The following is a 12379-nucleotide window of genomic DNA, read 5'->3' as shown; positions in this document are numbered from 1 at the left end:
TCACTGGAAGAACAGGTACAGTTCTGGCAAATGTTTGTTGCTATGCACACAGTTGTAAATACTTTCAGAAAGAAGTATTAAAAGTGCCTTTGAAGTTTAAAATACATGTGTGATTTATCTTAACTTTGGTGTTTCTACATGCAAGAGGTTTAAAAGTAATACTAAAACAATAGCATTACTGTGATATCATGACCATGCACATTTTATATTATACAATAGATTCAACAGTTCATATTGATGCCACTTGTTGTAGTGCCTTTGTTTAACCAGCAGGTGGGAGTTGAGGCACGTCATTTTCTTCATTCCATTATGTGTAAATAACTTGGCAGTTTGTAATTGTAATGATGATGACTTGATTGTTGATGGCCTACACACTTCATGGATGGATGTATCACATAACTAATGGAAACACAGATTGGTATGACAAACTAGTTGGCCTATAATGTTCAACTGTGTCTGAATTTCAACATCAAGTTTGTAGGCTAATTGAGCTTGAATGAATTTAATCAGGGTCGACTATTATGACGTTAATGTATCTAGGTCAGACTGATTTGCATATTATAGTAGTAAGTAGTAGTAATATAGGCTATGGCTAGTGTTAAGTCTCGTCATCGGATATTGAAGCGCATGGATTTTTTTTGTTATATGTTTTTTATCCCACGATTTTGTAACCCATTATTTTTCCCAGTGATTCGCAGATCTGGGGAACCCTAGGTGTCCTTGGGGGGGTTCCAGCTTCCAGGAGGTCCCCTGCAAAAGTAGTTAACATTGTGTCACAATCATTTAAACCACTTTATCCTTGTACGTAATTACGTATATATGTTGTCTATTCAATTGCAGATCTAAAAGCTCACAGCGTGTGATCGTTGTGTATAACTATATATTTAAAAAAATTGACATTTTTAAATCTTTTAGATTTATTAAAAAAGTAAAAAAAAAACTGGTAAATCTATTCCCTGGCACAAAATATTTTTGGTGAATGATGAATTGAACATGGTGTGCCCTATTGTAAACAAGTGTAATACTTTATGGTGTCGTCCATCCACAGTTAACAGTTTTGTATTGAGTTGTACTTGAAATGTACTGTAATTCTCCAATCGGTTAATAAATTCATCAATGAATCAATCAATCAATGGACCCAAAACTAGTGAAAATAGATCTACAAAGCTGTTGTGAGCTTGCAGATCAGCTATTTTCACTCATTATTTTCTTCTAATTCATGGAATTTCTTAAATTTGTTCTTTTATTTCTTAGACTTAATGAAATGTACTGAATAAAATCAGTATATCAGTGGTGGAGGAGGAGGAGGAGGGCGTGGTCACTGGTGTGGAGTGGAGTGAGGTTGCCGCGTCCTTTTCTTATCGGGGAACAACGACGCCCCCTATCGGTCCCAGGGCGGAAGTACGTGCAAACTACCGTGTGGTGTGGTGTAGTGTGCATGCGTCACGTGACAGCGGCAAAGCAAAGCGAGCTGCAAACCAAACGGAGGGAGAGGAGAGGAGAGGAGGAGAGGAAAGAAGCTGTTGGCCGACCGTACCGTACCGCACCGTACCGTACCGTAGCGGGGCTGCCGTGAGTCTCATCACCGCCACGGTCCTCCAGCCAAGCCAGCCCAGCGACCACCACCAACCTTTCCCCCCCTCCCCGGGTTGGGCTTCCATCTTTCTGCGTGCGCGTGTGGGAGGGAGCCGCCGCCGCGGAGAGGGAGAGAGGGGCCATGGCGGGCCCCCGTTAAACACCGACACCCCTACATTAATTTAACTGCCTTTTGTTTCGACGACGGACGGCCGAGGAGGGGCCGATATAGGAGGAGAAGAAGCTTCTTCTTCTTCCCTCCCTGTTCGAGCGGAGGAGGTGGTGGAGAAGAGGAGGAGGTGGTGGTGGAGGAGTAGCAGCGTTTTTGAACCAGGGGGAGAGCTGCTGCCTGCCTGCTGTTTGTTTTCTCATCCTCATCCTCATCATCATCATAATAATATCGACGCGGTACTGAGTGAATGGCGGACCGCGCCGCGTCGCCGATACCGCTGGAGGTGCGAGCCCGCCTGGCGGAGCTGGAGCTGGAGCTGTCGGAGGGTAAGAGACAGAGAGACACAACACACAACACACAACACAACAAGACAGAGAGAGTCCTGGTTTATAATGCTCTCTCTCTCTCTCCACCACTATCATCACCATCATCATCCTCACTACTATCATCCGTCATTCACCCCGGGAGGGACAGACAGACTAGGCTATACTAACTAACGGAATGCAATTGTTCATTCCTGCGCCCACCCACTCCCCCCCCCCCCTCTCTCCGCTCCTCCTCTTCCCATCCAGATGTGGACCGGCGGCCCGTTGGGCCGGCCAGACCGCCACTCTCTCTCTCTCTCTCTCTCTCTCTCTCTCTGAGAGAGGAGGATGAATGGATGAGCGGATATAGGGCTTCACTTCACCCGCCCCGCTCGTCTCTTTGTCTCCGGGCTCGGTGCCGTTGTAAACAACCGGTCCGGTCCCGGTATTTGGGTCTGGCTCATGGCGGAGGGTGGGCGGAAAGACAGAAACCCACACAAAACAACAAGACCGTTATTTTGACCTTGAGATGTTGACAGTTTGGAGCGCTATAGTGCTGCCTGTCGCTGCTGCTCCCCGTGTACCTGCTGCGTGTGTGTGCGTGTGTGTGCGCGTGCGTGTGTGTCATGGGTTTTGATCACAGCATTGGCGGCTGTTTGATTGGTGGCTTTTGATGTGGCTGTGTGATGATCCGGCGCTGGCAGGATGAGTGCTTTCGGCCTGTAGGATGAGAGAGGGATGCTTTGAGGAATCACTATCACTTGCTCTCTCTTTCTCTCTCTCTCTCTCTCTCTCTCTCTCTCTCTCTCTCTCTCTCTCTCTCTCTCTCTCTAGAAACCGTTCAATCAAAGCAACCGACACATCATAGAACAAGCGTGTTTTAATTCACATGATTGCAGAGCTATACAGCCAGACAGTATATACCGTATAGGCTACAAGGACACTTCTGTGACTGCAGCTATATAGCTACATATATTAATGGTGGGGGACATATTTTATTCATCAATATAGGCTCCCAAGGCCTACATTGTGTGTGAGAAGCCTAGATATGCATGGGCTGTTAGCCAGATTGTGTGTGTGTGTGTGTGTGTGTGTGTGTGTGTGTGTGTGTGTGTGTGTGAGAGAGAGAGAGAGAGAGAGAGAGAGAGTAAGCATGTGTGCGTGACGGCGATCATAGTTTTGTTTCTTTTTTCCTGTTCATTCCATCACATAACTGTAAACGCCTCCATTCTTATTATCATCATCATCACCATTCATACTCTTTTTTTCTCACTGCAACGACACACACACACACACACACGCACACACGTACGCACACGCACACACACACACACACACACACACACACACACACACACACACACACACACACCGACATACTGTATACCATTACCAGTGGTTCACAAACGTTTTCATGTCAAGCACTCCCACATTGATAAATTGTAGCCCGTGGCTCGGACCCCCATATGAGAGAATATCTTTTATTTTGAGGGGTGCTAGCCCCTCCTATTTCCAGCTTTGTGTTGTGTCAGCTTTGTGTGTACATAGACATAAAAAGGTAGACGCCTCCTCCGGCTCGGGCGCGCACCTCTCTGCTGAAGGCGAAATATTCCTGTGATTCCTTCCTTGCGAAGCAGTGTTGATTTCGTAGACAAACTAAGACGAAAAATGTTCGTCGACTACCTTTTTCCACTGACGAAAACTAAATGGAAACTAAATGAAAACTAAGCTATGATGACTAAAACTAAGACTAAATATACTGACAATTTCGTCAACAAATAAAAACTAGACTAAAATGTTAGGAAGGGACTAGTGGACAAGAGATCCACTGTAAGTCATTTTACAATTAGTTGCATGCTGAAAATAGCCGATCTACAAGCCCACAACGTGTCATCTAACCAATCACAGGCAAGCCGCAACAGGCATTGTGATTGGCCAATGGCCAGTATGGGATGATCCATGATGATGTATGATGATGATAAGTGCTGATCATTTTATTACTCTTTTTCATACTATCTATATTTTTTAAATATTAAATATACATTAAACAGTCTTACTGCATAACCCATGTTCCCCACTATTTAATCCAATATTCTACGCTGCCAAGATTGTGTATTACCTTTAGAGCATACGCTGAAGTATTTGCAGCTTTCAACCTCGAAAATCAGGCGAAAAATGGTCTGTTGGTTTGTTATGATCAGAAGCACCAGCGGCCATGACAATGCGAAACGAAACCACAGTGCACAGCATGTTGTAGTCTAAACAAATTGCCCGTCCACTTGCATTGGGCTCAATTTCCCAGAAGCCAGAGGATGACTTGATTTCCGTATTTTAAATCCCTTAAAGTGTTAAATATAATTACATTTATATAATATAAATGTATTGAAGAATGTATTTTTGAAACATTGTATCATGGTTAAATGATAACATAAATTAATGTACGATAACAATGGCGCCCCTCATTTCACACGGGTGTGATTTTCTTTAAAATATTTATGTGTGTGCCCCATACTCCATAGCGATGAATTGATTGACTGGGGCTTAAAAAGGGAGAATAAAAGTTGACGACGTCAAAAGCGATTGGCCCTAATGTGATGATGTATGATGATAAGACCACCCCTCACTTTACACGAGGGTGTTTTACTGTATTTATTTATTTCAAGGACCCTCTGTTTGATGTGCATTGATTGTACCACGGCACGGAACCCCCCCTCCATCTGATACCTTTTTAAATCTCTGGGGACGCCAACATGCTCAGTGTTACGGGTCCATTTGGTTCTCATTTGTACGCTTTCAGATCTAAAGACTAGACTCACAAGCCGTCCATTTGGTTCCCATGTGTACGCACGCACGGCACTCTCGCCTAAGCCCACAAGAAGGGTCTATTTGGTTAATTTCCGGTACTTTTACTTCTACTCCACTGTCATCTCAAACGAGGCAAATATTGTTTCTTTTACTCCACTACATTTAAAAAAAAAACTTTAGTTACTAGTTACTTTGCATATCTCCATTATTATTACAAAACATACAGTACATTAACCACTTCAGCCCTATATACATTTCGGCCATTTGAAAATAGAAAGCAATTATGGAAAACAATACGTCGCACCACGATGCACTGTGAGCTTGTAGATCGAGCTTGTTTGAAAACTTGTGAAATCAAATGGGACATTCTGTACTTCAAGTAAATTTTGATGCCCGATACATTTCTCCATTTGCAGTATTGAGACTTTTAGTAAAATATGTGTTGTGTGTTGTAAAATATGTGTTGAGTACTTATTCCTGTCTGTGTCCATGCTGCCATGCAGTGTGTCTATCAGAGCAGAACCTGCTCTTGGCAGCTGCTATTGTCATAATGAGACATTCCGGCACTCTCCTCATCCTCCTCCTGCGGAAATGACGTGTCCTGTCAAACTGCAAGATCAAACACTCACTGACATGACTTTGCTGTCAGGCAGAAAACTCTTATCTCCAGGTGTTTCTTCCCTACTCGATCATGCTAGAGTCACGCGAAATTATCCAAAGTACTGAATTTGAGTCCTGAAAAGTGACAGTCTTCTTGGTCATATGAGTTTTCCACCTGACACAGATGAGAAATGTTCGGCGTGTGTGTGTGTGTGTGTGTGTGTGTGTGTGTGTGTGTGTGTGCGTTTGTATGTGCGTGCACATGGCACAACTGCCATGTGCACAAGTGTCCACACATGTCAGTCAGTGTGTGGACAGGGTCTTTGATGGATCACAGTAGGGACAATCGCGGGAACCCGTTGGCAAAAAAAGACAGCTGTTTTCCTTTTATTTTGAATTTGCCTCTGGAGGGCAGAGCCAAACAGAATGTGGATGTTGCCCGTTTGCTCCGCCATAGGCCCTCCTCCTCCGGAATTTTCAAATTCAAGTTATTATGAGAGATTACAGAGGGGACAGCTTGTCACGCATGCTGTCATCACCACGTCCTCGTTGAGTGTGATGGACATGTTTGTGTACAGTAGGTGTGTGGACACTTACTGTATAGAAAAGCGGGTTGAGTTTGTATACCTACCTGTTCAATATTGTTTGTGTGCAGACTGACACCGTTACTCTGATCATGCAAAGTATTCTAGTATTCTAGTGCGTGCGTGCGTGTGTACTGATGTTTCTATGAGTGTACTGATGTTTTAAACTTAGAACAGGTCGAATGGGAGATGAATGTGTGCAGTCTTTTAAACCTTATATACTTTTTCGTACAACAATTAGCCGATCTACAAGCTCACGACATGCTGCGACCCGACATGTTGTTATTTTTTTCAATTTTGGGGAAACATGGAAAACATCTTATTTTTACCTAGAAATTTGGGCCAAAATAGGGACACTAAGGGCCTAATTTAAACTATTTTTCACTTGAAAATCCGTCAATATAGTTTGGGGCATGACTGCCTCTATTTGGATAGAACAGTGGATAGTGGAGTCTGACAGGAAACGGGGAGAAGGAGACAGGGAGAGACACGTGGCAACGGTTGTTAGGCTCGGGAATCGAACCAGCGACTAGCTGTCAGGCTGCATTAGAGCGCATTATGTGCTATGCGCCTTAACCACTCGTTATTGGCGCACGACTGCATTATACTTAAGACTAGACCAGGGACGCTGTGGGTGCTGGGGGCGTGTTCTCTCCTTCAGTGCCCATACCATGGGTGGAGTTGGCAAAATGGCCTTTCTGTGTGGAGTTTGCATGTTTTCCCTGTGTCCCCTAGGGTAGGTACCCTCACAAAAAACATGCAGGAATCCTGCAGGTCTCTAAACTACCTCCCCCTGGCCAGCCGGGGATTACATTTATTTAATTAAGGATTACATTAGATAATTGACACTGGGTAAAAGCAATAGGTTGCAACATCGTGGGATAAAAATGTAGAAAGAAATGATGACATTTACCAGTTGCTTTTATATTTGCAGCGGTGGTGGTCCACAGTTAAAAATAGCAGACAAGCTCCCAACATGGTGAGATATGAATAGGATGCACTGTGAGCTTGTAGATAGGCTATTTTAACTATTTTATTTATTTAATATTATATATTTTGTAAAGGAATGAATGGTTTTGGTCATACAAGGTTTCCACCTGACAGCAATATATTCTTCTATAGCAGTATCAGTCAGTTTGAGCAGATTCCATGCAAATCAGCTACTATGACTATGCCTTTGAATTCCACAGGCCTGGGTATACAACCTGGCCTGGCGGGGATAAGCGCCCGGGCTGCTCAGCGCTCACAGTAACGCAGCACCTGTAAAAAATAGCAGATCTACAAGCTCCCAACGTGTCAAGATAACAATTTGATGCATTGTGAGTTTGTAAATAGGCTATTTTAACTGTTGTTATTTATTATTATATATTTCTTAAAGGATCAGTATCAGTCAGTTTGAGCAGATTCCCTTACAAATTGGCTACTATGACTGCCTATGAATTCCACAGGCCTAGGTATACAACCTGGCCTGGCGGGGATATGCCACTCAGCAGCTCACAGCAAGCAAGTGAGTTGTCTCTGTTGCGCACCGAAACTGAGCTGAACAATGTCAAACTGTCGTGATTCTGTCATGATTGTACAACAGCAGAACACTTCTCAGTTAAATCAATGTTTAAACAAGGATACGATGATGAAGTACTTTGTAGCATAGACTGCTGCTGCTATATTAATATCACAACATGAAGTTTTACCATGATGTCGACGTAAATGGCCGTATATGAGCATGGATAGAATGATAAACATGAGGCGCTGTCCGTGGGGTGCATACTTAGTTTAGACTAGTCATTGGTTAGACATGGGTTAAGGTTAGGTTTAGGTGTGAGGGTTTGAGATAGGTTGTAGTTGTAGGACTAATGACTAGTCTAAACCAAAACTGTCTAAACTAAGTACTGCACCCGCTGTCCGTTCGTTGTGCATTTGTGAACCCCCCCCCAAATATAATGACACATTTCGTGTGTGTTAGTCTGGGAGCCATGGAGTTTTTTCCTCAACTGATTCTTGTATCTTGGAGTCACCTCTTAACAATTCAAGAGGGTGCCCAGTGATATCCCTTGAGAATGTTTAGTTATTAAGCCCTTAATGCCCGAAACACAAACAAATCCCGAGAATAAAAGCTTTATACTTTTTTAATGCAAGACTTGTCTTTGTTGATTTTAGCTCAGCTTTTGATACAATCCATCCAGACATTCTTCTTCGTAAGTTATCTGAGATGAAGGTGAATCCGGTTTTGATTAGATGGCATTTCTCCTTTCTATCTAATAGCCCACAACAGGTGAGATTTAATTTGGCGCTCTTTGATAGGGCAGTAAGTGTTGTAAACTCTAATTGGACCCTCGTCTGGTTCAGACAGACAGACAGGTAGTGTGTGCAGGCTGGGTGGGGTGTGATAATCCGGTTGAAGTATTCCTTCGGTACGGCGACTGCGGCGGCGGGCCCGGGAGAACAATAATGCGACACGAGACAGTATCACGCTAAAGGTTCACAAAGTTTATTACAGGGAACATATAGTGCTGGACGTGACAATAAGATATGAGACAAAATAACGTGCCTACTGCAGCAAGGCTGACCTTGCTGCCGCTGAGATGTCTTTCGTAGCCTATCGTATGCTACAGTTCAGGCAGTACACAATACATATTAAGTACACTGTATCTCAAGTTCAAGTACATAGACTTAGATGTACGTGCAACTCATGATTATAACAGTAAGCAGTACAGGGGCCCCCCAGGGGACAGTTAGTTCCTCCCTTTTGTTTACCCTATACACAAAGGACTGTCAGCTCACAGTCAGCCTTAGTTTACTCACAAGTGAACTTAGTGAAGGTAACATCAGTAGCCATACAACTGGAGTGGGCAGGTTTGTAACCTGTTGTGATGAACATCACTTACAAGTTATGGAAAACCGAGGAGATTGTAGTGGATCCCAGCCAGGTCTATATAGGTGACCAGTGACCACACCACGATCACCATACATGGTCATGACATCAAACGGGTCACCTCCTATAAATATCTAGGAGTACACATGGATTGTGATATGAGCTGGCACTCCCATGTGACATGTATGTGTGCAAAGGTACACCAGCGCCTTCATTTTTTCCGGAGGCTCAGGCGTTTTGGTGTAAGTAGAAACATAATGCTGATCTTCTACAGAGCTATTATAGAGTCAATTCTACGGTATGGTATCACCATGGTTTTGAAACCTAACTGTACAAGTACAAATCTGAGATCCTTAGATTAGCCAAAATGGCAGGGAAGATCATGGGCATGTCTTCACCTCCCATCACCCCCCAGGTCATCTTTGAGCAGGCCACCATTGGGCAGGTTAAGAAAATTGTGTCCGACCCCTCCCATGTACTATACCCTGAGTATCGGCTAATGCCATCAGGTAGGAGGTACGCGATCCATGCGTGCAAATATAATAGGTACAAGCATTCCTTTGTCCCTCTGTCAATCACACTCCTTAACAGAGTCCTTGCAGAGGGCAGACAGGGTAGGGGTCGAAGGTTATGAGGTGAGGATGTTCTTCTCCTTTTTGCACTTGGTATGTTGGTGTGTGTGTGTGGTATTTAAATGTTGTACGAGTCACTGTGTGTGTACCTTAATTGTCTTAATTGTCTAGAAAGAACTTCTTTCCCATTCAACATCTTAGCAAAAACTCTGACAGTCACAGAAAACCAGAAAGCCCGCTTTCAGCTAAAAGTGGACCTACTGTAGGCCTATACAGTATATAACAAAATCACCAAGGCATGCATGATGCATAGCAGGACAAAGTTACACATAATATTCATATGCATAGCTGTAATGATTAATGATTTAAAAATGCTACTTTATTCAGCTGACTAGTGACTGTCTATTCATTTCGGTGGAATAATATTTGTGTTCTATAGACCTGTATTATTTAACAGGGTTAAAGTATTCAGTCAATTCAAAACATTAAACATGACCACATGTATGAATGTATGTATGTATGCCACATGTATGTACGTATATTAATGTATGTATGAGGAGAAAGTACATTTGATGGTTTGATCTTTGCATGAAATCTCACAACCCTATTTTTGTGGGATATTTTCTGTGGAAGTTTAATGCAAGATATGCTCAAGTCAAGACAGATGGCCTGCAAAGTGAATATGCAACCACCTGATAAGAAATATGCTACAGTTTCGTTAGAAAACAGATTTGATATTGATTATTGTGCATTACATTCTTTTAATCTAAAACGATATATTTTATGGGATTTGGGGGTTTTCAGGCATGAAGGGGTTAATATACATTATTTAATGAATAATGCATAAATCAAATCCATTGTGCATATACACTTTCATAAACACTGTAGAAAGCAAATGTCATGCATTAGACCAAGTATTTTGCATGGAATACCATAAAACTCTATTTTGGATGGATTTTTAGTGTTTTTGGTCATTAATGGTTGGTAAGGTGTGTGTGTGTGTGTGTGTGTGTGTGTGTGTGTGTGTGTGTGTGTGTGTGTGTGTGTGTGTGTGTGTGTGTGTGTGTGTGTGTGTGTGTGTGTGTGTGTGTGTGTGTGTGTGTGTGTGTGTGTGTGTGTGTGTGTGTGTGTGTGTGTGTGTGTGTGTGTGTGTGTGTGTGTGTGTGTGTTGTTCAGGTGTTTAGTAATGTTGTAGTGTACTGGGTTCAGTGTGGTTGAACTGGACATTGTTCTATAACTAGATGTTGTCTTGTTAGCCTATAGCAGTGGTAACCAACCTTTTCAAGCCCAAGAGCCCATTTTATTCCCAATTGTAAGCCATGATATACTACAACATTTATTTTTTACTAAATTGTAGTGGTAGTAGTAGTAGTAGTAGTAGTAGTAGTAGTAGTAGAAGTAATATTGCATTGCATCGCAGCCTTCCAATCAATCTTGTCAATTATTCAGCCTCATCCTGTACGTCCACTTACCTAGTTGGCAGTAGCTAATAATCACTGCAGGTACTCGACCTGTCATGTCACATTGACATGTGTTGTTTGGTTGTAATTGTTCCCACTTCCCAGTGTGTGCACTCACTGCTCTAGCAGCGCTGAGAGTTGCGATCGCCGATTGCATTAAGTAGGCTACTGCATGGGTTCAGTTGGTTGAACTGGACATTGGTTCAATCATTTCTAAATATTTCATGTATTCCAAATACACAGCCATAGATCGTTTCTATGCATGGTTAGCAGACTGACCTCGTCAGCATTTAAACTTGTATCACTGCGGACTGTGCACTCACCCAATAATTAATTCCTAAGGCTTGGAGTCGTTTTGGGGACTAGTTTCATATTCTTTTGAAAGTCCTGGCAGAAAACTTATATTTAGTAAAATACGGACGACATTCTTTCCGGCGAGGGGCCCAGAATGAGTGCAGGACTGAACATATCAAAACTTCCTTTAGGTAGCACAAATGTATGGGCCATATAAAAATAGGCGGTGTGATCAATTACCACCTGTGTTGCCAATTGTGTGCCCCATATGTTTGTGCTTCCCAAACATCTTTCAAATGGATATGAAACTAGAGCACAATATCTGACTCCAAGTCTAATTAATTACTGGGTGGGTACAAACGCAGTAGTACACACGCAGTGCTACAAGTTTAAATGCACATGGTCAGTCAGCCAAAAACATTAAATAAATAATAATCTGGCGACCCCCCCAAGGGGTTGCGACACCCAGGTTGAGAACCCCTGGTCTAGAAGACTTCCTACGGCCAGAGCTGAGGATAATGTCTAAGACTGAGGCTTTTTTTTTGGCATTTTTAGCTCCTTTTCATTTCCAGAGTAGGGTTGGAGACTTGGAGTCCGACAGGATCAATGGCTGGCAGCCACATGCATTTGGCTGCTTCAGGGATCTTAACTGGTGACATTTATACGTTATAGGTCAGGCTGTCTAGGGGGGCTGTGTCCATAGAAAGCTTTTTTTTGTCATGGCAAAAATGCTTTGGATATCAAAAAAATGAATGCGCAGCACTTTTCTAAAAGCTGTCACAGAGCGTAGAGGGGAAGGGAGGAGAGTTGGATGCTAGCTACCCTGGGATCAATTTCGCTTTGCGGGTTGCTATGACCCTTTCTGCAGTGGTTTTCAACCCTTTTTTGAATCAAGGTCCATTATTTATTGGGCATTTGAGCCACGGACCGCCATTTGATGACATTTAGCCTCACAGACATAACACTTTGAATATTTTGTTGTTGTTGCAACTTGTTGGATAAGGTTTTGTCCACAATTCCATGCTCTATTGATGTTGATGTACGATAGGAGAGATAACAGGCAAACGTTGATCAAAAATAACAATTATTCTACATTCTCTAATTGTGTAGAATTCTTGTTGTAAATGATGTCATGCAGAT

General features: G+C 42.8%; 1 protein-coding gene across 2 annotated transcripts in view; it reads left to right on the top strand.

Moving 5' to 3' along the window:
* Nucleotides 1-1521: 1521 nt before the first annotated feature.
* Nucleotides 1522-12379, top strand: part of LOC308336528 (disco-interacting protein 2 homolog C-like) — a 76609-nt gene continuing 65751 nt past the window's right edge. For both annotated transcript variants that reach the window (XM_080793898.1, XM_080793897.1), the window contains exon 1: nucleotides 1522-2073. In XM_080793898.1, the coding sequence (XP_080650024.1) occupies nucleotides 1995-2073 (79 nt within the window). In that variant the 5' untranslated portion in view covers nucleotides 1522-1994. The remainder of the gene's footprint in view (nucleotides 2074-12379) is intronic.

Source organism: Protomyctophum bolini, assembly GCF_963924005.1.
Source record: "Protomyctophum bolini genome assembly, chromosome: 21".
NCBI classification, from domain to species: Eukaryota; Metazoa; Chordata; class Actinopteri; order Myctophiformes; family Myctophidae; genus Protomyctophum; species Protomyctophum bolini.
The sequence above is the reverse complement of the archived record's forward strand: the minus strand, read 5'-3'. Positions and strand labels throughout refer to the sequence as shown.